General features: G+C 44.4%; 2 protein-coding genes across 5 annotated transcripts in view; both read left to right on the top strand.

Moving 5' to 3' along the window:
- Positions 1-3,630, top strand: part of BPIFC (BPI fold containing family C) — a 30,512-nt gene extending 26,882 nt beyond the window's left edge. The window contains exons 15-16 of the mRNA XM_073330109.1: positions 1,734-1,810; positions 3,159-3,630. Of these exons, the coding sequence (XP_073186210.1) occupies positions 1,734-1,810; positions 3,159-3,200 (119 nt within the window). The 3' untranslated portion in view covers positions 3,201-3,630. The remainder of the gene's footprint in view (positions 1-1,733; positions 1,811-3,158) is intronic.
- Positions 3,631-5,095: 1,465 nt separating this feature from the next.
- On the top strand, positions 5,096-21,314 carry RTCB (RNA 2',3'-cyclic phosphate and 5'-OH ligase). Of its 4 annotated transcripts, none has more exons than XM_073324646.2 (12): positions 5,096-5,396; positions 7,778-7,856; positions 9,124-9,191; positions 10,795-10,894; positions 11,488-11,644; positions 12,128-12,284; positions 13,864-14,023; positions 14,764-14,939; positions 15,529-15,717; positions 16,982-17,092; positions 18,113-18,256; positions 19,109-19,189. In XM_073324646.2, the coding sequence occupies exons 1-11, from the start codon at positions 5,304-5,306 to the stop codon at positions 18,209-18,211; spliced, it is 1,389 nt and encodes a 462-aa protein (XP_073180747.1). In that variant the 5' UTR covers positions 5,096-5,303; the 3' UTR covers positions 18,212-18,256; positions 19,109-19,189. The 4 variants fall into 4 exon arrangements, with proteins under 4 accessions (XP_073180747.1, XP_073180738.1, XP_073180758.1 ...); XM_073324637.2 differs by lacking the exon at positions 18,113-18,256 and adding an exon at positions 20,201-21,314 and having other exon boundaries at positions 5,099-5,396; positions 19,109-19,228; XM_073324657.1 differs by lacking the exons at positions 7,778-7,856; positions 18,113-18,256 and adding an exon at positions 20,201-21,314 and having other exon boundaries at positions 5,316-5,396; positions 19,109-19,228.
- The last annotated feature ends 452 nt before the right edge of the window (positions 21,315-21,766 follow it).

Here is a 21,766-nt window from a genome sequence, read left to right as displayed (position 1 = left end):
ATTAGGGACCATTTCACATCAACTCAGATGAGAAATGACAAGATGTCATTACAATCAGCTGGTAGCCTATGTGAAATGAGTTGGGGGTATTAGCCAATTTCTAGGAGACAAGTAAACACATTCTCAGACTATCACTACAACTGGCACTAACTTGAAGTTTCATCAGAGAAACCAAGGACTGACTAGGCATAGAAATTATATAGGGCACTGGACTGGCACTCAGGAGACCTGGATTCTATTCTTAGCTCTGCCACTGCCCTGCTGGGTGACCTTGGTTAAATCACTCCCCTCTCTTTGCCTCAGTTTCCCCATTTGTAAAATGAGGGTAGTGATATTGACTTCATTAGTAAAGTGCTTTGAGTGCTATGGATGAAAAATGCTATACAAGAGTGTTGTTGTTGTTATGCTGAGAGATACAGGTGACTGCTTGGATCACAACCTCTTTTAGACTGGGTGTGAACGCACCCTTCAATTAATGTAACTCTCAGGATGAGTTAATCACAAACTCCTCACCTAAGACAAAAGAGGGTTGTGAACCTGGCCAGGAGTTTTCGAGTGGGTGAACGAGTTCTGCCCTCCCTCATATACACAAAATACTCGGCAAAACACAGAGGACAGACAGACAGAAGGAGCAGATGAAAACACAGTGCTTGACCCTAGAAGAAAGTTGGGAGGTGTTATGATCCTGTCTACAGTTTAGTATCCGTTACAAGAGTTTTTTGGGTCAAAGGTGCAGGATTAAAAGAATGCTCTTGGTGCTGTGAGACAAAGAAGGTGGTTCCTGCTATTTCCTTCTGCATTCAGAGACACAGCACTTTGTACAGTCTTTGTAAATGAACAAAGAATACCTACCATGAATTTCTGCTCTCTACTGGAACATCCCCAGAATCCCAAATTTTGACTAGCTGCTTGGATTGAAAAGGAGCAATATTATTATTATCTCTAGAGGTGGTCTCTACAAGTAACAGATGAGGCACACTGAAGGAGCTCTATGGGGAAATTCATGTCACTGCCCTGTGTGCTAACGTAGCCAGTCATTCTGAGTGAAAATAACCCCTATCCAGAGGACCAGCCCAAAGTCTATGCATCACTTTAGTCCCATTTAAGCCCGCAAAATAGAGGTGCATGGACCTCTTCACTAGGATGTATTTCACCCTTCTTGGACAGTGCAGACAAAAGAGAGGGGGTGTTGCTAGTGGTTGGAGCACAGGACTGTGTTCACAGTTCCTCTGCTAACACTAGGTGACTTAGGATAGGACACTTAGGAGAGCTAATGTGCTGAGCACTTCCTGCAAAGTGCTGAGGCAATGGGAGCGCATTCAAAAAAGAACTAGATAAGTTCATGGAGGATAGGTCCATCAATGGCTATTAGCCAAGATGGGCAGGGATGGTGTCCCTAGCCTGTTTGCCAGAAGCTGGGAATGGGCGACGCGGCATGGATCACTTGATGATTACCTGTTCTGTTCATTCCCTCTGAAGCACCTGGCATTGGCCACTGTCGGAAGACAGGATACTCGGCTAGATGGACCTTTGGTCTGACCCAGTATGGCCATTCTTCTGTTCTTGACCTCTCTTTGCCCCTTTGTAAATGGGGATCATACCTACCACCCAGGGGTGTTGTGAGGATTAATTCATTCATGTTTGTAAACACCTTGAGATCCTTGGAAAGGTGCTATAGAAGTGTAAGTTATAATTTTTAAGTATTATATATATTTTGTTTGTCTTTTTTTAAGTTAAACTGAAGAAGGGATTCCCTCTTCCTAACCTGGACCAAATTACCCTCCTCAGACCTGTTGTTAAAGTTAATAAGGTGAGAAACTGGCTTTCGTCTTAAAAAGAGTTACTCCTCTTTTGCTAGATTGTCAGCATATTAAACAATAAAAATCCTTGGTATAAGATGAGAAATTTCATACCACAAAAGTTTCAAATTTTTCTTTCTTTGAGGGAAAAAATAAAACTGAGCCAAATGTGCGGATATTCAGTGGCCAAATGCACTCAGTGGGTCAAATTCAAATGTGCTGAAAGTAAGAACAACCCCTTGCAAGTCAAAGGAGTTACACACCTTTTTACACCTTGTCTAAATTTGCCCCACCAAGTTAAATTCAAGTTTCCATCTTCTTAGTGCAACCCCATTGAGTTCAATAGGGTTGCTCAAACATAAATGAAACAGAATTTGGCCTTCCTCGTGTAGTGTGAATAACTGGAGCTTTACATATATAATAATAGTAATAATGATAAAGATGCAGGGCATTTCCTGAGGATTAATGAGCTCCGATGGGTATGTGTCTCAGTTGGTCATAAATCTCTCAAATATACCCTGTGCCTCAATGGTTCTTTCTGATATAATAATCAAATGGAAAAACAGAGGGCTATATTCTGCTACCATCGCTTGCTGCAGCCATATGTTGATGCAGCACGGGAACTTAGCCCTTAATTTGGATGCACAGGGCATTGCTAGAAACAGGAATCAATAATAAATTAATTGGTAGAAAATTAATGAGCCAATCAGATTGCTCCAATCATCTTCCAACTTTGCAGTCATTTTATAATCCAAACACTGTGCCCAGTTCTTTGGTTGGGGCTGAAGCACAACTCTAGAGAGGGAGTGCAAAGATAGTTTTAAGCCACTGTTGTGTTCCGTAGCCCTGGGACAGCTTTGTGGCAGGCCAGTCCCCTGACAGAAGTTGCAACTATCTGAAGGCTGCTCTAACTTGCACCAGCTGACAACAGCTCCAAGAGTGCCAATGCAGCAGCTAATGATAAGGTGTATGGAAGCCTCATTCACACCCTTTCCTCTCTAGTCACACTACATTGGTACCAAGAGTGGGGAGGTGGCACTGAAGCATCACTACACCATGTGTGTGTCAATGGAGGTTCCCTGTTAGCTGGAGTGATACTGTCATGGCTGGCTACATGAGCTTTAGGTGCAGCATCTGCTGGCAGTGTGGTGCAAAGCAGCAGACCCCTGAGGAGTTTATGGGTCTGTGTGTAGAAGTCTCTGTCCCTTTGTGAAGTTCTTGAGGTTGCTACTAGTAAGTCTCAGTTCTCTTCAGTAAAGATTCTCACCCTTAATCCCCAGGACAGAATTAAAACAGAAAATTCAGATGCTTAACTATCAATAATTTCAGGCACTTTTGTGAATGTTCTTCTCTCCTCAGGGTTATCTGCTGATTTCCACTGATGTTGACTACAAACTCTAAGGAAGGAGAGCACATTTGGATGATCAGGAAGTTCCCAACCAACAACATGACCCTGAAGGCTGAATACTGTCCCTTTGTTTTTAAACTTAAAAATTCTGCAAATGAGCAAAGTCTTCACTTCTGCTCTGATTTGGGCAAAAAGCCAAAAAGAAAGAGGGAATTGACCGCTGGAATATTTATAGCATGTATCCAGCAGAAAACCATGTAAAAACATATCACAGTGTGTGGTTTTGTGGTTAGGTAGGGGAAGCATTTGTTATTCAGGAGTTTGTAGGTGCTGCAAAAGTTACTGTTTTTAAAGGTTAAAGTCTCTCTGTTTAAGTAAAGCCTTTTCTATATACGGGAAGCTCAATATTCTTTAGGAAAAAGGATGTATGCCACCAAACTGCAAACACAGCTATCATCAGCAGCTGCTCTATTAATGGTCTTTGTTGTAGCATAAACATCTTATTCTGCTTCCAATGGAATGCATCTGTTGTGTTTAATATGAAGTGGGAGCTATCAAAAAGTGCTTCAAGCTGAAAACTCTCTTGGTGCCTATGAGGACTTAAATCTTCTGAGTTCTTTGTGAAAGGATTTCCTCAGAGTTTGATCAGGGGGATGAACAAAGTGCCAGGGCTCTTCTTAGTGGTATTTCAGGACAGGGAGTGCCCTGATGTCTTTCTAGTTATAATAAGTGGGTACCCAAGAAGCTCCAGAACTAAGAGCTGAAAAAGACCCACGAGTCTAGTTCATGCCCCGACAGTACAGAATTATTCTTTACACTTTCATTAGTACTGTATCCCTAAGTTTTAGATGTGCTAAGAAATGCAGCTACAACCACTTTTCTTGAAAAGAAAAGGAGTACTTGTGGCACCTTAGAGACTAACCAATTTATTTGAGCATAAGCTTTCGTGAGCTACAGCTCACTTCATCGGATGCCACAAGGTGGCACAAGTACTCCTTTTCTTTTTGCGAATACAGACTAACACGGCTGTTACTCTGAAACCTGTCACTTTTCTTGAGAAACTATTCCACAATCTCACTTTCCAGAAACCTTCAGGCAGAATTTTTTAATGATTCATTCAATTACTTCTAGTGATATCTACCTCCTCGTTCCACCTGGAAGAGTTCCTAGCTCCCCTTGGCAGTTTCACTCTTCAGCTTGCAGTGACAAAAAGGGGCTGTTGAAAGGGAAGGGGGAATAAAAACTTAAAATTAAAAAAAAGATTTTGAAAAATGAAACAAATGTCCAATTTCCAAAAAAAATCAGACTTGCCCTGCACACCCTATTTTCCAGCAGAGAAAAACAACAGCCACCGCCCTGTGTTTGACAAACCCCCATTTCTCAGCAGGAAATGTTTTGGGGGTGAAAGCTTTCCTCCAGCTGTGATTCATTGGGGCGCCCTAGCCAGCAGCTGATGTATTGGTTGCATTATCAGTGTCTGCTGGGTAGCAAGGCAGACTGCAGGGTGCTGAGGGGAGAAGCGTGGCCCAGGGAGAGCGGTAGTCTCGGGGGCTCTCGCTTTTGATCGCGCTGCAGAGCTCGTGTGAGGGGCTGGGCAAGCTCCAGGGGACAGTAGGAGCTCGGTCCCTACCGACCAGCAAGGGGTGGCCCACACAAGCGAACTGCCCCTCTCTGGGGCTGAATCCCGGGAGATCCCACCCCAGTGCCCCCGGCCCCCACCTTCCCTGCAGGGACCCGGCGGCTGCGGAACCCCCTGCCACTGCGCTCTGCACGAGCTCTGTGAGGGGGCCGGGGGCGCGCGCGCCTCCTCGCGCTGGGGTTGTGCCAGAACGCTCTCCTACCACGCGCCGCCCGTACACCACACCGCAGGGGGCGAGGCGACCCTCCCGACGGCTCAGCGCCCTGCTCGGCCGCTAGGGGGCGCCGCAGAGCACCGCAGGGCTGGCGTAATGTAACGCTCCAGACTGAACGGATGAAATCTGAGCCTCGGCGGGTCCCGTCCAACCTCCTCAGCTACTGCCCTCCCATTCGCTGGATTTTCGCCTTCTGAGAGAGCCTGGGCCTCGGCGGCCTCCGTTGCATCCTGGCCGGTGGCGCCGTGTGGGAGTGGGAGCCGCTGGGTGCGTGTGTGACACGGAGTCTACAGGGCCGCCGCCATGAGCCGCAGCTACAATGATGAGCTGCAGTATCTGGACAAGCTCGACAAGAACAGCTGGAGGATCAAGAAGGGCTTCGTGCCCAACATGAATGTGAGCTCGGGGCGGGGTGTCCTGGGCTCGCGCTCGGCAGTGGCCGACCGTTCAGCGCGCGCTCCCGCACGCGGAGCCCGAGGTGGGGGTTGGGCTGCCCCGAGACTCCCTCCCCGCCCTTCGCCCTGGGGCTGCTGGCGCCCCCGCGCTGGGAGGAGGAGCCCGCGGCGGTGCGTGGCCTGTTGCTGTCCGCGAGACCTTCGCGCGCCAGGCTCCTGCCCGGGGGGCTGCGGCCTGAGCCTGGGACCAGACCCAGGGGTAGGGCCGGGCGGGGCCCAAGGAGAGAAGCGGATCAGCGCCCCCAGGCAGGTGCTTTTGCGTCGGCTCAGGTCAAAGCGGGATCCGGGCGATGCCTTTGCCCAGCGGCTCTCGGGGAGGCTCCTTTGAAAATGTAACAAGTGGCTGGCGGTGGGGGTCTCTTGGAGGCAGGCACCACTCTTCCCCCGACCCCAGAGAGCTCTGGTGGAGCTGGGATTTATTTATTTTTTTACTTTTTTTATTTTTTTATTTTTGCATCCTAACGATTTCCTTAGAGCATGAATCTGGCAATGTTCAAATAAACTTCAGAGAAAACATCCTGGCGTGCAGGGCGTAATGCTCCAAGGTATAATTGTGTCTAATTCCAGAAGTACAAGTTAGGAGCCTAAGGTACACCCAGGCACCACCTGGGCCACATATGCACCACCTCTGTTCTCCCTAACATCTGTCTGATTTTAGGCTTTAATACTACAGGTGCTAATGCATGTCAGTAGTTTTGTGCCTAAGGCTATGTCTATACTACAGTCTATGGTTGCATAGGAGTACTTGTGGCACCTTAGAGACTAACCAATTTATTTGAGCATAAGCTTTCGTGAGCTACAGCTCACTTCATCGGATGCATACCGTGGAAACTGCAGCAGACATTATATACGCACAGAGATCATGAAACAATACCTCCTCCCACCCCACTCTCCTGCTGGTAATAGCTTATCTAAAGTGATCATCAAGTTGGGCCATTTCCAGCACAAATCCAGGTTTTCTCACCCTGCACCCCCCCACACACAAACTCACTCTCCTGCTGGTAATAGCTCATCCAAAGTGACCACTCTCCCTACAATGTGCATGGTAATCAAGGTGGGCCATGTCCAGCACAAATCCAGGCTCTCTCACCCCCCCGCCCTTTTTTTTCCCGGGGACACACACACACACACACACACAAACTCACTATTGCCAGCAGGAGAGTGAGTTTGTGTGTGTGTGTGTGTCCCCGGGGAAAAGGGAGAGGGGTGAGAGAGCCTGGATTTGTGCTGGACATGGCCCACCTTGATTATCATGCACATTGTGAAGAGATGTTTCAGAGTAACAGCCGTGTTAGTCTGTATTTGCCCATGCAGCAGTTTCCACGATATGCATCTGAGGAAGTGAGCTGTAGCTCACGAAAGCTTATGCTCTAATAAATTGGTTAGTCTCTAAGGTGCCACAAGTCCTCCTTTTCTTATTGTGAAGAGAGTTGTCACTTTGGATGGGCTATTACCAGCAGGAGAGTGAGTTTGTGTGTGGGGGGGTGGAGGGTGAGAAAACCTGGATTTGTGCTGGAAATGGCCCAACTTGATGATCACTTTAGATAAGCTATTACCAGCAGGAGAGTGGGGTGGGAGGAGGTATTGTTTCATGATCTCTGTGCGTATATAATGTCTGCTGCAGTTTCCACGGGATGCATCCGATGAAGTGAGCTGTAGCTCACGAAAGCTCATGCTCAAATAAATTGGTTAGTCTCTAAGGTGCCACAAGTACTCCTTTTCTTTTTGCGAATACAGACTAACACGGCTGTTACTCTGAAACCTATGGTTGCATAATTTATGTTGCTCAGGGTTGTGAAAAAAACACCCCCCGAGCAACATAAGTTACACCAAGTTATACTCGTTATACTCGTGTTATACTCGTGTGCACAGTGCTATGTCAACAGGAGAGTTTCTCCTGCTGACGTAGCTTCTGCCACTTATGCAGGTGGTTTTATTATAGGCATAGAGCATCTTCACGAGACATGCTGCAGTGGCACAGTTGTATTGGTACAGCTGCGCTGCTGCAGCACTGTACGTATAGACGTGGCCTAAGTGTTTGCAGGATTGAGCGTTTGGATTGTAAACTTCTTGGCTCAAGGCTTGTCTTTTGGAATATTTTAGCATGTCTTAAGCACTACCAGAAACCTAATCAAATAATATACTTCTAAATAAACAGTGGCAAGAAAATGACAAAAAAAAAATACACTTTGTAACCTATTATATACCATTAATCTTGGCAATTCTTGTTCTATAGTGTAGTTCTTCTTGTGGAAGTGAGTTTTTGTGAGACCAGTAATGATGCATTATTGTGTCTCTTCTCCTTCTTGTGTTTGCCTCTAGGTGGAAGGAGTGTTTTATGTAAATGAGCCGCTAGAGAAATTAATGTTTGAGGAGTTACGAAATGCCTGCAGAGGTGGCGGTAAGCACAGGAAGATCCCATTCTCATTTGTTTTCATTAAATTTCAAACACTTGCTTCCCTTATTTCACTTCTTTCACCCTTACCTCCTAAAAAAGCCTCCTACCCTGAATTAATGTGGCTTGCATACATCAAAGAAAACAATGAAAATGTGTAGTGAAGGCTACTCATATGTCCAGCCATGACATTATGCACTACCTGTGTGCTTAACAACACCGCTATCCTGAAAATAGCGCTGCTGAAATATGTTGGCTTGCCAGTCCTGGTGACTTAAGGGACTTAAGCAAGTTTAAAAAATAATTAATAAATTCCTGTGTTGATAAGAACTTTAAATAATTGAAAATTAAAAGGATTTTAAAATATACTGCACTTTTCATAATGTACATCCTTTTAGTTATTTTCTGCATTTCACTCAGATTGGGCTATGAAAATAGACTTGTCAGTTAATTTCTAGTTCTCATGTGACAGCACAATGCAGGAAGGAAATCTTAAATACATAATACAGAGGAGCTAAAACAACAAACATGGGGATATTTCTGTTTGATCTTAGGTTTTGTAACATCTTTATATATAAATACAAACTAAATTGACTTAGCACTGTCCTCTGAAGGCTTCTACCTTCATGATATTGGTACAGCATGGACATCAAGAGTGCAAGCTTCCTGACAGTGCTTCAGCCTTGACCTGGAAGGCGGCAGGGACCACAAAGTGGGAAGAAAAGAGAGTTCATTCTCCATACCCCAGTCAGTCCTTGGTTTATCTTTTGATATTTACCAACAAGAGTGCCAGCTGTAGAGGTGGTTTGTGTTATGTCAACACCTCTGTGCTCTGCACTGATGCCACAAGATTAATTTCACTGTAGCATGATCTATTGAAGGTTTTCAGAAATTAGCCCACCTTTTTTAATCTAGCATTTGTGGGAGCTCTGTTGTAGACCGAGAGCCAGCATTTTGACCTTCTTATACAGGTCTAGATTATATGGCAGTAAAAATGTAGACAGGTGGCCTATACCGGCACTTCGATGCTAGCAACAGTCGGAGCTGCACTGATACTGGAGCCACAGTGGGAGAATTTCAGAAACTCTTCAGTATTAATGGGGCTGTAGCTCCCCAAAGTGCCAGGTATTTTCCACCAGATTGAAATGACTTTTGGTCACTACTGATCTGCCTGGATTTTGAGTACCAACTTGAAAGGTGCTACCATATCAGTCATGATCAACGCTGTTCATTGGCAAGTCCCTTGGATAAACTTTCAGTTGTCTTCTTTCAGGTGCTGGTGGATTCTTGCCTGCCATGAAACAGATTGGGAATGTGGCTGCACTACCTGGCATTATTCATGTGAGTGACTGCTCTGAAGAATTGTTCTTTTTCTTCCCCTAGGACCTCACCAATCATCCATGAGTTCTTGAAAATAATCACAAATAGTTCTGAGATTGCTTCTGCTAGTTCCTTTAGTACGCTAGGGTGAATTTTGTCAGGCCCAACCAACTTGAATACATCTAAATTATCTAAATATCCTTTGACGTGTTCTTTCCTTGTTCTGGCTTGTGTCCCCCTCCCCCTTGTTGATATTGTGTTACGCATCTGGTCACAATTTTTTTTTGGTAAAGACGGAAGCATTAAAATGCCTCCACCTTCTTGGTGTCATCCGTTATTAGTTCTTCCTTCCCACTAAATAGCGGACCTACACTTTTCTTTGTCTTTATTTTGCTTCTAATACATTTAAGAAATTTCTATACGTGATAGGGTGTGTCACTTTTCAGGAAGCTGAGAGTAAAGTGTTTTTGTAGGGGGCGAGTTACTTCTCATTTTTCTTAACTGTCAATAAGCAACATGGTGGTTTCATTTTCAGTTGTTTTACATGGTGACTAAGCAAAAGCTCTAATTCATTTTTTTCAATAAAGTGCTGCCCTTGGGGCTATAAAAGGTCTAAAAGGTGATCTGTAAAGGAGAAGAATCGGGGATGTGGGTTGTTTTGTTTTTGTCTGTTTTGCAAACTGTTCTTTAAAATTGCTTTTCAGCTTGTCTTACCACAGAAATGTCACAAATATCTATTCTAGTCTTCTGTCTATGTTAGAGGGCTTCCTGGTTGCAAATCGAGCTTTCTTAGGACGGGAAAAGGTTGAATTCTTAATAAACGGCTTTTCTTCCCACTGTTTGTGTTTTAATAAGTGTTCAAAACGGTTTTAAACAGTCTGATTAAAAATCACAACCCTTATCAATTAATCAGGGTTCATTTTCTTGAAAGCTGTGAAGTCATTACTAATTCTCCATAAAGTCTTCTGGGACAGACAAGATCTGAATTTCTAGTGTTGGGGAGGAGAAAGGGCAGGCCTCTTCTAGCCATCATAAAATAAAGTATCTGCAAAAGGGCCTCTTTGTGTTACAGGTCATACTAACAAAAACTAGCTTAAACATCTACCTCTTGGGTCATTTTTGTTTGGGATGAAGCACTTACTTTGTGTGCAGTTATACAATTCAATATTGGAAAATGATGTCTGTTTCCTGCTTGCCTCTTACTTAATAGTTTTTTTTTTTTCCTTTCCTTTGTTTTGCAATCTGCTGGCATTTTGGGTGACTTTCTGCATGCTTGAACTTCCTTGCCTTTTATTGTGGGCTTGTCATTATTAAATCCAGTTTAATTGAATGAGGCAGATGTGCTATATCTGAGGCAGATGAGTCCTAATGATAAACTGCTTATCAGTTTAGATACCACAATTCAATTCAAAAGTTGTTTCCTGTGTCAGTGTGGAATGTGGGAACTCTGAATCCAGGTAGCTGACTGGTGTGTTGATCTGTAAACTGCCCCAGATACTGTTACTGGTTACTAGTCTTGGCGTAAGGTTTACATTGTGCCTGTCTATACGTGGAACAGGATTGTATATAATTTTAAAAGAAGTCTTTCCACTGCCCATTTGAAATCTGATGAACTTTCTTGCAGAGATCTATTGGGCTTCCTGATGTACATTCTGGCTATGGGTTTGCCATTGGTAACATGGCAGCATTTGACATGAGTGACCCAGAGGCAGTGGTGTCACCAGGTAAGAGTAACTTGAGTCTGATGTAATATACTTTGAGAAATATCTTTGGTGATTGGAAATTCTTTCTTGAAATAGCTGTTTGAGATCCCCACTCTTTTACAGTACAGAAGTAAAGTGAAATGTTTTTTATAGTGACCTGAAAAGTTTTTCTCTGTTGAGGTACCAGTTCATCCATCCTGAGTTCTGTTTTTTCTGCAGGAGTTGATTACAACCTAAACAGTGCAGGGAGCCTTGCTCTCTTCACGCTGTTTTGGGTGTCTGTTCCCAACTTCTGAAGAGAGAGCCCAGAACCCCTGAACTTGGTTTTGGCCAAATTTTACCCTATTTGGGGGGTTGCATTGTCAGCTTGCCAGGGGCCTACAGACTGCATGGAAATTCACTAAAATGGAGAAGATTGCAGCTGTCCTCTCATTTAATATGGTAGTAGGACTGATGAAGACTGCAGGCCCTAGTATACAAAACTTTCTCTGTCAGAAAGCACTTCAGCATTAAAGATAAACGTGCCCAAATGCTACAGCATAGCATTCTGTGGCCCACAACTGAGCAGCCCCATCTATTAACTTTGTGTGTGTTTTTGTTTTTTATACCTTCAGGTGGTGTCGGGTTTGACATCAACTGTGGTGTCCGATTGCTGCGTACGAACCTGGATGAAAGTGACGTCCAGCCCGTGAAGGAACAGCTCGCCCAGGCCATGTTTGACCATATTCCAGTTGGGGTGGGCTCCAAGGGTGTCATCCCCATGAATGCCAAGTAAGTAAATGACTGTGTGTGCACTTTTGGGGCATGGGCAGTGTCTGGCCTTTGTTTTGAGAAGGGATTTGCAGGTGGAAGGCTGGAAGGAGGTGGAAAGAAACTTCCTGGCCCATTCCTTGCCTCGACACATACAGCTAGAAATAATAGTACAAAGCCATCTAGGAGTCAGAGGATTAATTAAGTGTGCTTTGAGGGTTATCAGCTCTCATAATGGAGGGTTTCTTTAATTGTATAGATAGTGATGCTAAAATGTCAGCCCTTACCCTGATAGGGGGGAGGAGAAGCAATGAAGTTGCAAGTGGCTTTATTCACAAACTTTATCTTTGTGGAACAGGCTTTTTGGTTGGCAGCAAAGGGTTGAGTTGAACTCATGGGCTTTTCACCACTTCAGACATGGGTGTGAACCCTTGGGACACATGTGAGGTTAACTTTGTGCTAGTACTTATTTAAGAGTTCGAGGAAAGTGTCTTGATGTTGCAGGGACTTGGAGGAGGCCCTGGAGATGGGTGTGGACTGGTCTCTCCGGGAAGGCTATGCCTGGGCAGAGGACAAGGAGCACTGTGAGGAGTATGGAAGGATGCTGCAGGCTGATCCCAATAAGGTCTCCTCAAGAGCTAAGAAAAGAGGTTTGCCTCAGGTAAATGTTACCTGTAAGGTGGTTGTAAACACTTTGAGGTTTAAAACAACAACAAGAAAAAATTAGCTTCATTTCTATAACTCATGCCCTGTGTTCATATAGGTTTTGACTTGTCATGATTTGGGAGGAGTTATGATTTTGAATCCATTTTCTGACAGAGCTAGAATAGGGGAAAACAAATAACAGTTAGAACTGTGATTTAATTCTTACGTAGGTATAAAATTGGCTATAGAAAAAAATCCCAGTGAGTTGACCTCCCATCTGTTGCTAAACAGCTGGCCCTAACTGTTTGAATTCGTCACTACTAGCACTTGTCAACCTTTTAGGAATGGTAACTTCTCTAGATTTTTTTTTTTTGTTCTGGTTACATTGACTTAAATTGTCTGAGCCAACAATGTATTTATTAAAAAAACCTTTGAAGAACATGTCCTGTGACTTAATTGTAAAATTCTGGCCTGCCATGCAAGAGAACTGGATTTAACTTCCACTGCTGATAGCTCATTGCCTGGGTTGGTGTGCTGGCTAGAGCAGAGATCATACCATTACTATAATTTAAAGGCTTCTTCCTCCAGCTCTCGTGGGTATTATTAATGAGAATATATTGCAATTCCATAGCATTTTAACCTTTAAAGAATTTTGAAAACATTAACCTTCATATCTCTCCTGTGGAGCAGGTAATTATCTGTTTCTCACAGTTAAGTGAATTTCCCAAATGTACAGAGTTGGTGTCAAAACCATAATTAGAAGCTGGGTGATTCTGGCTCCTAGTCCTATGCTCAGACCACATCTCCATCATTGACTTCTCCAGGAATGAGGCTTTAAAAAAACCCACCTGTAGTTTTTACAAACTTTTTTGGTCATATCTACACTACCACTTATGTCAGCAAAATGTATGTTGCTCAGGGGTATGAAAAAAACAGCCCATACCGGCATAAGTGGTAGTGTGTACAGCACTATGTTGGTGTTAAAGGTTTTGCTGCCGACATAGCTACCGCCACTTGTTGGGGGTGGTTTAATTACGTTGATGGGAGAGCTCTCTCCCGTTGGCATAGCGCAGTTACATGAGAGATCTTACAGCGGCACAGCTGCATTGGTACAGCTGTGCCGCTGTAAACTCTCTAGTGTAGACATTGCCTCAGCCCTATTACTAAGCCCATGTAAAGGCTACTTCTCTTTACTATCTGTGTTTTAGAATCTATTCCTTCCTTTTAAGTATGCCTCTGTGTGTTTGCTGAAAGTGGCTGCACTACTGGCAGGTCCTGGTCCTTCTATTGAATCATATTCTCCTGCTACAACTATTTATTTTTGGACCATTTTTTTAAAAAATACGTATTTTGATCTTCTTACAAGTTTCAAGGGAGATAAACAAGATTATATCTGCACAGTCCTTTTGATAGCCGGGATTCAGGAATAGACTTCCACGTTCTAACCAATTCATACCTTCTAACCACATTCTATTACAATTCACCATATTGCACATAAACTCTTCATTCATAATACCTCCAAAGGAAAAAGCCATTCCTCTTTTTGACTGGTGTCTAATCACTAGATGGCTAAGATATCTTGTTGTAATTGGCAGCTGGGGACCCTGGGAGCAGGAAACCATTATGCTGAGATCCAGGTGGTGGATGACATTTATAATGAGTATGCTGCCAGGAAGATGGGCATTGATCACAAGGGACAGGTGTGTGTAATGATCCACAGCGGCAGCAGAGGCCTGGGCCATCAAGTAGCTACAGGTATATTTTGTGATAAGACTACTTTTTCAAGAGCTGAAGTAAGATAAAAAATCTCTTTGGAATAGTCTGCTGCTCACAATAAACCCTATTAACCAGTCAAGTTTATTAGCATATATTCAGTACTTATATTGTGCTTTAAAAACAATGAGTTAATCCTTAAACAGCCCTTATGAGATAGGTAATTCTCTACATTTGAGATTGTGGGGGAATGGGACAGATATCTAGATTGTGAGCCCTCTAGGGCAGAAGCTGTCTGTATTTGCTTAGTATGAGACTCTAATCCTTGGTTGGGATCCGTAGGCACTATTGCAATAGAAATAAGAGGAAAAGGAGAGAGGTGGTAACTTTCCAAAGATCACAGAAAAAGTCAGTGTTAGAGCTGTGGTTAGAACATCAGAGTTCCTGCACTGAGTGCTGTGCTCAGACCTCTAAACCATACTCCTAGGACTTTAACTGTACCTATTAGGTAGTTAAAACTTAAAACACATGCTCTAAGGAGCATGTCTTTTCTCCAGGCACCTAGTTCCATCACTTTCACTCTGAAGGTGGTACTGGGGGACCCTGTGTAGCAACAACTGAAGTAGTCATTCCACACGTTCACTTCTAATTTTAAGAGGAAGTTGAAGGTTCAACCACCTTCTGGTACCTCTGTGAGGGGAGCTGGGTTTTCTGCCTGTGAATCCAGAACTGAAGCCTTTCAAGGTAGAGGTGACAGGCTGGTTGTATTTGTTTTTCCCCAGATGCTTTAGTGGCTATGGAGAAAGCCATGAAACGGGACAAGATCATAGTTAATGATCGCCAGTTGGCATGCGCCAGAATTGCCTCCCCAGAGGGACAGGACTACCTAAAGGGAATGGCAGCGGCTGGGAACTATGCATGGGTCAACCGCTCTTCCATGACTTTCCTAACCAGACAGGTAGGAGCAGAACTGCTGTTCTGCTACAAGTATTCTGGTGCTTTTAAAGGTCTCTGGAACAAGGTAAAACATGTTGAGCCATGATGGTGAGCAGCTCCATGAAGCTTGTACTTTTCTGCTGCCTGTCCTATATCGACTTGTTGGTTTAAGAGAAGACTTCAGTCTCCAGGGCAATCAGTCCAATACCTTTTAGCAGCAGAAAAGTCTCACTGGGTTACATCTGGGCTACATCTAAAAGATGTAGAATAACATGTCTTAACATTTCTTCTTCTGCTAGGTTGAGAGGGTAAAATTTTCAGGAGTGCCAGTGCTCCATTTTCAAAAGCTAAATGCTGAGGTATCTTTTGTTACCCTCAAACTGGCAGAAGAGGAAATACTAAGGCATGTTTCACAGCTTTTTGACTGATTTCTGGTGTTCTAAGTCTTCCTGATTGATTTCTAATACTTTCAGAAGGATCCAAGCTGCCAGCGAACAGATAATCGGTCCAATTTGGTTGTAGAGTAAATTTTTTGCACAACTCGATTGACTTCAATGAAGTTGCATTCACTTATGTCAGGGCTACATTTACATCCAAACTTTCTCCCTTAGGCCTTTGCTAAAGTCTTCAACACAACCCCTGATGACCTAGATCTTCATGTGATCTATGATGTGTCTCATAATATCGCCAAAGTGGAGCAGCATGTGGTGGATGGAAAAGAGCGGACCCTGCTGGTGCACAGAAAGGGATCGACCAGGGCTTTCCCTCCTCATCATCCTCTCATTGCTGTCGATTACCAAGTACGGATAACTTCAGGGGGAAGTGGAAGCAGGGGAGGGGGTTTCAGATGAATAGGAAGGGTTTCTGTGTTACTAACAGAGGAAGACTTTAAATGTTGTTTCAGTTCACACAGGGTAGCAAATTAATTATATTGGAACATTTACCAGTGTCCGTCATTATCCTCAGGCTTGTATTGAAACTTTTGGACACTTCCGGATTCACCTTTCTTCCCCAGCCTACAATTGCCTGCGTGATCTTCTAGCTATCTGCCCTCTGTCCACTCCTTGGGTTGGGCAGACTATGGCTTGGGGGCCGCATCCAGCCCTTCAGATGTTTTAATCCAGCCCTTGAGCTGCCACTCCAGCCAGGGAGCGGGGTCAGGGGTTTGCCCTGCTCTGCACGTGCCATGGTCCCCACAGCTCCCGGAAGCAGCGGCATATGCCCCCTCTGGCTACCACGCATAGAGGCAGTTAGGGGGCTCCACATGCTGCTTCTGTACCAAGTGCAGCCCCCGCAGCTCCCATTGGGTGGTAACCAGGGCCAATGGGAGCTGCAGGGGCTGCGCCTGCAGATGGGGCAGCACGCAGAGTCGCCTGGCTGGGCCTCCATGTAGGAGTCGGAGGGGGGAGCTGCTGCTGCTTCCGGGAGCTGCTGCTGCTTCCAGGAGCTGCTTAAGGTAAGTGCTGCCTGGAGCCTGCACCCTGACACCTTCCCGCCCCCCTGCCCTAGCCCTGATCCGCGTCCCGCCCTCCAAATACCTCAGTCCCAGCCTGGAGCACCCTTCTGTACCCTCATCTCCAGTCCCACCAGAGAGCCTGCACCCCCAGCTGGAGCCCTCACCTCCCCCCCACACCCCAACCTCCCGTCCCAGCTCTGAGCCCCCTCCTACACCCTGATCTCCTCCATTCTGGCCCCACCCAAGAGCCTGCTGTCCAAGCCAGAGCCCTTACTCCCTCCCACACCCTAACCCCCAATTTCATGGCCCGCCATAAAATTTCCATACCCAGATGTGGCCCTCAGTCCAAAAAGTTTTCCCACCCATGTGTTAGGACAAACTGTGTCTATTTGCCTGGCCTCTTCATGATGAACATCTTTATACACTGCCTGCATTTTCCTGTCATCTAGTGACTCAGAACTCCTGGGTACACAGCCAGAGGCTTGCCAGAACTCCTTTATGGATATGTGATGGTGCCCTGGTCCCCCTTATTATTTATTGATCAAAACTATTTTAAATCTTGAGTGAATTTGATCTTAAATTGGGATTATTTTTGTTTGCACCCCTAGCTGACTGGACAGCCAGTACTGATTGGCGGAACAATGGGAACCTGCAGCTATGTTCTTACTGGTACCGAACAAGGCATGACCGAGACCTTTGGAACCACGTGCCATGGAGCTGTAAGTACAAAACACCATTAAAGAAGGGGTTGTGATGGGATATCCAAGAAACAGCTGCTCAAGGGGCAGCCAGTGTGCTGTTACACTTGTGAGTAGGGGAGATAAGATTCCCAGATCTCCAGCCTAGGGAGTGCTGCGAACGGTATGCCTCGTGCACTCTTGATGCCTCTTTCTCTGGCTAACACTAAACTTTGAATGGCTCTGGAGGGAGCTGTGCATGGCCTTCCTTGCTTACAGGAAGGATTGGTGTGGTGGACAGAGCTCCCCCCCCACCAAACACTAACCGCCCGAACGGGAATGAAAGTCTTGAGGATGCCCATGCAAAGCACTTCCCTTGGTAGAAGGAGGTGGTGCTCGGGCTTCTTTACCAGTGGAAATAAATAGTTGCAGCTTCCTTGCCCAGTTAATTCCCAGATTGGGAATACTGACTACGTAGCAGTTTGGGTGAAAAGAGAAACCTACAGGGATCCTAGATACCTTCATGCTGTGGATTGTTGTACATGTAGTGATTGTTAGAGGGCTTATTCCTTCACCCACTTACTTCCCTGGTCCTTCTCACATGAACAGAGAGCAACAATACCCAAAGTCCAAAGGTGCAAACAATTCAATGTTTATTGGGGTGAACTTCCAGCAGGCCTGATTCCAGTTTCCTTCCTTAGTATCCTCCTTCCCAGCTCTGACACCACAGAGCCTTACACCTGTGTCCCTGTTCCCATTCCTACCCTTAGCCAAACATGATTCCAACTTCCTTACTCCCATTCCCTGTTCCCATTTCCCCCTTTAGCAAAACATGATTCCAATTTTCTTACCCCCATTCCCTGTTCCCATCTCCCTTACCCACATGCCCATGCCCACCCCCACCCACACCCAGTCACTTCCTCATTGACTGCAGATTATATAGTAAAACTTGAGTTCTGCTTAGCTATATCTTAACCAATCATTTTCCTGAAATTTAACTAACCAATCCTAACATATTGTAACATGATTATGTAACCAATTATATCCCACTACCTTAATTAGTTTACACCCAGCAAAATTAATTATACAGCAGACAGGAACAATCACAGAACCAGACAGAGATTATACAGACAAACAATAGCAAAGTGGGAACTACAATGACAAGACAACACAGAAGCGAGGATTTCACATCCCAGCTATTGATAAGTGAGTTCTTGCCAGACAGGATGCTATCAAACTAAGTTTCCTTTTACATTTTCTAGGCACTTCCCTTTCTCTGGAGGTGATAGGCACTATCAGGACAGGATTATATTCCTAACAGCCGAATAGCACCTTATTTCAGTGTGACTAGTTTGGAATGTGAGGATGTGACTGTTTGCTTCCCAGCTTATGGCTGCCTCTACTGCTTAGCCAAAGGCCTTAGCCTAAGAACAGGGCCTCAGACTGTCACAGTAAGAGAAGGCCCTTACACCAGCAGACAGTGATTTTGATTCTTTCTTTTATACCTCTATCACTAGCCAAGTGATAAGAATACACCTAAATTCTTAGAGTATAGGCCTTTACAGACAGGCCTGAATATCTATATCCTAACAGTGATCCCTAACATTAGTGCTCTAGGATGTGCTATTGATTATGCAGGAACCCCAGCACACCAATGCATTTTAGTTCTGCCTCCTGTTTCTCAGCTCGCCTGAGGCACGTGATCTGTGCATCAAACTCCCCATTTTGCTACTTGGAATTTGTGTACAACACACACCTCCTACTAAATATTAATGTATGCTGACTTGTTAAAAGTCGCTTGCTCTGTAAAGCACCAGAGATACCCAGAAAGTCTTCCTTTTGGGTATTCTGTCCCATCAAGTCTCTGGTTAGTTTAAATGTAAAATATGTGCATGATCACTTCTGCAAATGCTGTCTTGCCTGGAATGAAACACCTAGATGTGTGATTTTTATTTATTTATTTATTTCCCCCCCACTGTCTGTCGGTCTTAGTAATGCAACTCTTACTCCTCGTGGTGATTACAAAACAAAGTGAAATAATCTAAATCTATTGCTTAGGGTCGTGCATTGTCCCGAGCCAAATCTCGACGAAATTTGGACTTCCAGGATGTGTTGGACAAGCTGGCTGACATGGGGATCGCCATCCGTGTTGCTTCCCCCAAGCTAGTCATGGAAGAAGTAAGTTTTAAATTTGTGACTGGGTGTGTACTCTGATAGATTTGTCCACTGGGGCATTAGAGGAGCAGCTCATGCATTCCTGATGGAAGCTGTTAAATTCTCCAAGTGTCACACTAAATATTTCCCCATGCTGTAGGAAGGGAATCTCCTCCTGGAAGTCTGGTTTTCTGGGGATAGGAATAATTTCTTTCCATTGTGCAAAGAGACTTGATATTGGTGCCATATAAGCCTTTTGGCCATATTCCTTGGGTTTCCACCCTTCTGTGATGTGCTTGCCAACTCTAACTACATCTTGCACTTCAGCTTCTAGAATTGGCAATATGCAGATATTGTTTTGCTTTTAGGATACCTAGAACTCTTGTATTTGCTTAGGCCAGGAGGAAGGACATTCTTCGTGGTTTTTTGTCCATGAACAATCTGCTTCTCAAAAATGGTTCACAGCTGTTGGTGTTTTTTGGTACCTCAAAGTTTTATTAAGGAAGGAGCATTTAATGTGTGTTGTTTTTAATGGGCTAGTGCTGTAACAACACATTCTCTGACATGAAGAGCCTGCATTCAAAACCAGCCCAATCTAGTCCTTTGCCCAAATGATGGCATCAGAGAAAACTCCATGGAGGTTTACTCTGATGATTCCAGGCACTAATAGGGCTGTGAAAGTTAACCTTTATAGGCTGCCTCTTTCTGGGAGGAAGTTGGAGTGGCTTGTTCCATGATGCAGGCACCCGGTGTTCTCTCTCCTGGTGCTGAGTCCCGTGTAGTGGCAAGTTCAGTTCCTGAATATCTTCAAAATAGCTTGATTTCCCCACCCCACACCGAATAAGACAGAAAATTGCTATGTCCTTCAAGTGGTTCAGTAATCTTTTAGCTGTGTCAAAATAACTAGTTCCTCCAATGAGTAAGTTCCCCTATTTTAACAGAGTTGAAGGGTAAAGCAAGAGGCATGTGTCTAATTTTGTGTCTCATTTTTTTCAGGCACCAGAATCCTATAAGAATGTGACAGATGTGGTTAACACCTGCCATGCTGCTGGCATCAGCAAGAAAGCTATTAAATTGAGACCTATCGCTGTTATTAAAGGCTAGGATGTAACTGAGACCATCCGAAACCACTGGCAAAGCAATGCCTTCCACAGAACTGACTAAAATCGTCATTGTCATCTTTCACACCTCTTGACTGCAGAGTGCTCAGAAAGTACACTCCCTATTTTGGAAATATGACTGGTCGAGGATGCTCTTGTTATTACCCAGAGTCTCAAAAGTAACATTTTTGTGGTACGGTGCCCTTTAGTATGCAGAAGGGGTAAACAAACCGATGCTGTTGCCTTTATGTATAATGATCCCACAAAAATGCATGAAATTCCATTAGCAGAACTGCAGACCTGGCTCAACCAGACTGTCGCTAATAAGCCTGCAGACTGCAGTACACCCTTCATCAGCCAGTTTAATATATAACTCTTGCCTAACTCAGTGTGCACCCAAGTGACTGGAGCCCCTGATGCCAGCTGAAGTCCTCTGGCAGGTCACATACAGAACTCCTGGCAGTGGGAAGATGCTCTGTTTGCAAACACTAGTCTATATTGTGTAGACATATGGTAGTGGTAGTTATGTAAAAAATGATGAGTAGGGAGTGGTCTTAACCCTAACAAAAAGCATGAAAGAGACTAGCCAGGGTTCAGACACAGCCCACATAATCAAAACATGGTCCTGGGGTGTGCTGACTCCTTTGATATTGACAGTTGTTCCACAAGGGCTGATGGGAATTCTAGTGCCATTGGGTATGTTGTTCGAAAGGTCAAATGTTACCTTGCACATCATATGACTTAACAACTGATAGATGTGCTTAGCATAAAACTTGAAAGGTCTGCACCTGTAATTGGATCTGCTGGTGCAGCTCTCTCCAATGGGTTTCTGTGTGGATGACTTAGTGGTTTGAGATGCAGGATCATGACTGAAGATAAGTATGATTTGAGACTGACAGATTAGCCCTTTATTTTTGTTTTACATTTAGTAGTTGGGAGGCAAATCACCAAAGTTGGTGAATTTCTGGGAACTTGGAACTTCTAAATAAAAACAGGAAAACACAAAATCACTGCAGTGTGTGTTGTGTCCTCATTGTGTTGCTGAAACAGCTGATTATTAAAAAGAAAAAAGTGCTTATACTGTGGTCTAGAAGTTACCAAGGTTTCAGATTATAGCCAAGATGGTGTGTCTGCATTTGGTCTATGAATTGTACAAATGTTTGCATTTAATAGCGCTGTTTGTTCCAAGAAATGCTAATATAGCAAATAAGTGCTTAACTTTAATGGAATTGTTGAACATTACACTTTTCTCAGAACCAGCTCTCCCTCCCCCCTCCCCCCCCCGCTTTTTTCCTGGGTGAAACTTGCTTGTAAATGTAAATGCAGACACTAGATGGCACTTGCATTAAAATAAAACCCTGAAGTTAGTGCATAAGTGCACAAATGCCTATAATAGGGGTTCAGAAACTAACTATCAGTAGAGGCTCCAACTTGGGCTTGTCTGATTATGTACTCATGAAAA

Source organism: Lepidochelys kempii, chromosome 1, assembly GCF_965140285.1.
Source record: "Lepidochelys kempii isolate rLepKem1 chromosome 1, rLepKem1.hap1, whole genome shotgun sequence".
Lineage (NCBI taxonomy): Eukaryota > Metazoa > Chordata > Testudines > Cheloniidae > Lepidochelys > Lepidochelys kempii.
This window is presented reverse-complemented; position numbering and strand designations above follow the sequence as displayed.

Bases quoted from the DNA above. Each gene is read 5' to 3' on its own strand.
- RTCB (XM_073324637.2), top strand. From the start codon at position 5,304: ATGAGCCGCAGCTACAATGATGAGCTGCAGTATCTGGACAAGCTCGAC. The intron at 10,895-11,487 runs GTAAGAGTAACT...TTATACCTTCAG, and splicing joins AGAGGCAGTGGTGTCACCAG to GTGGTGTCGGGTTTGACATC. The intron at 14,940-15,528 runs GTAGGAGCAGAA...TTTCTCCCTTAG, and splicing joins TGACTTTCCTAACCAGACAG to GCCTTTGCTAAAGTCTTCAA.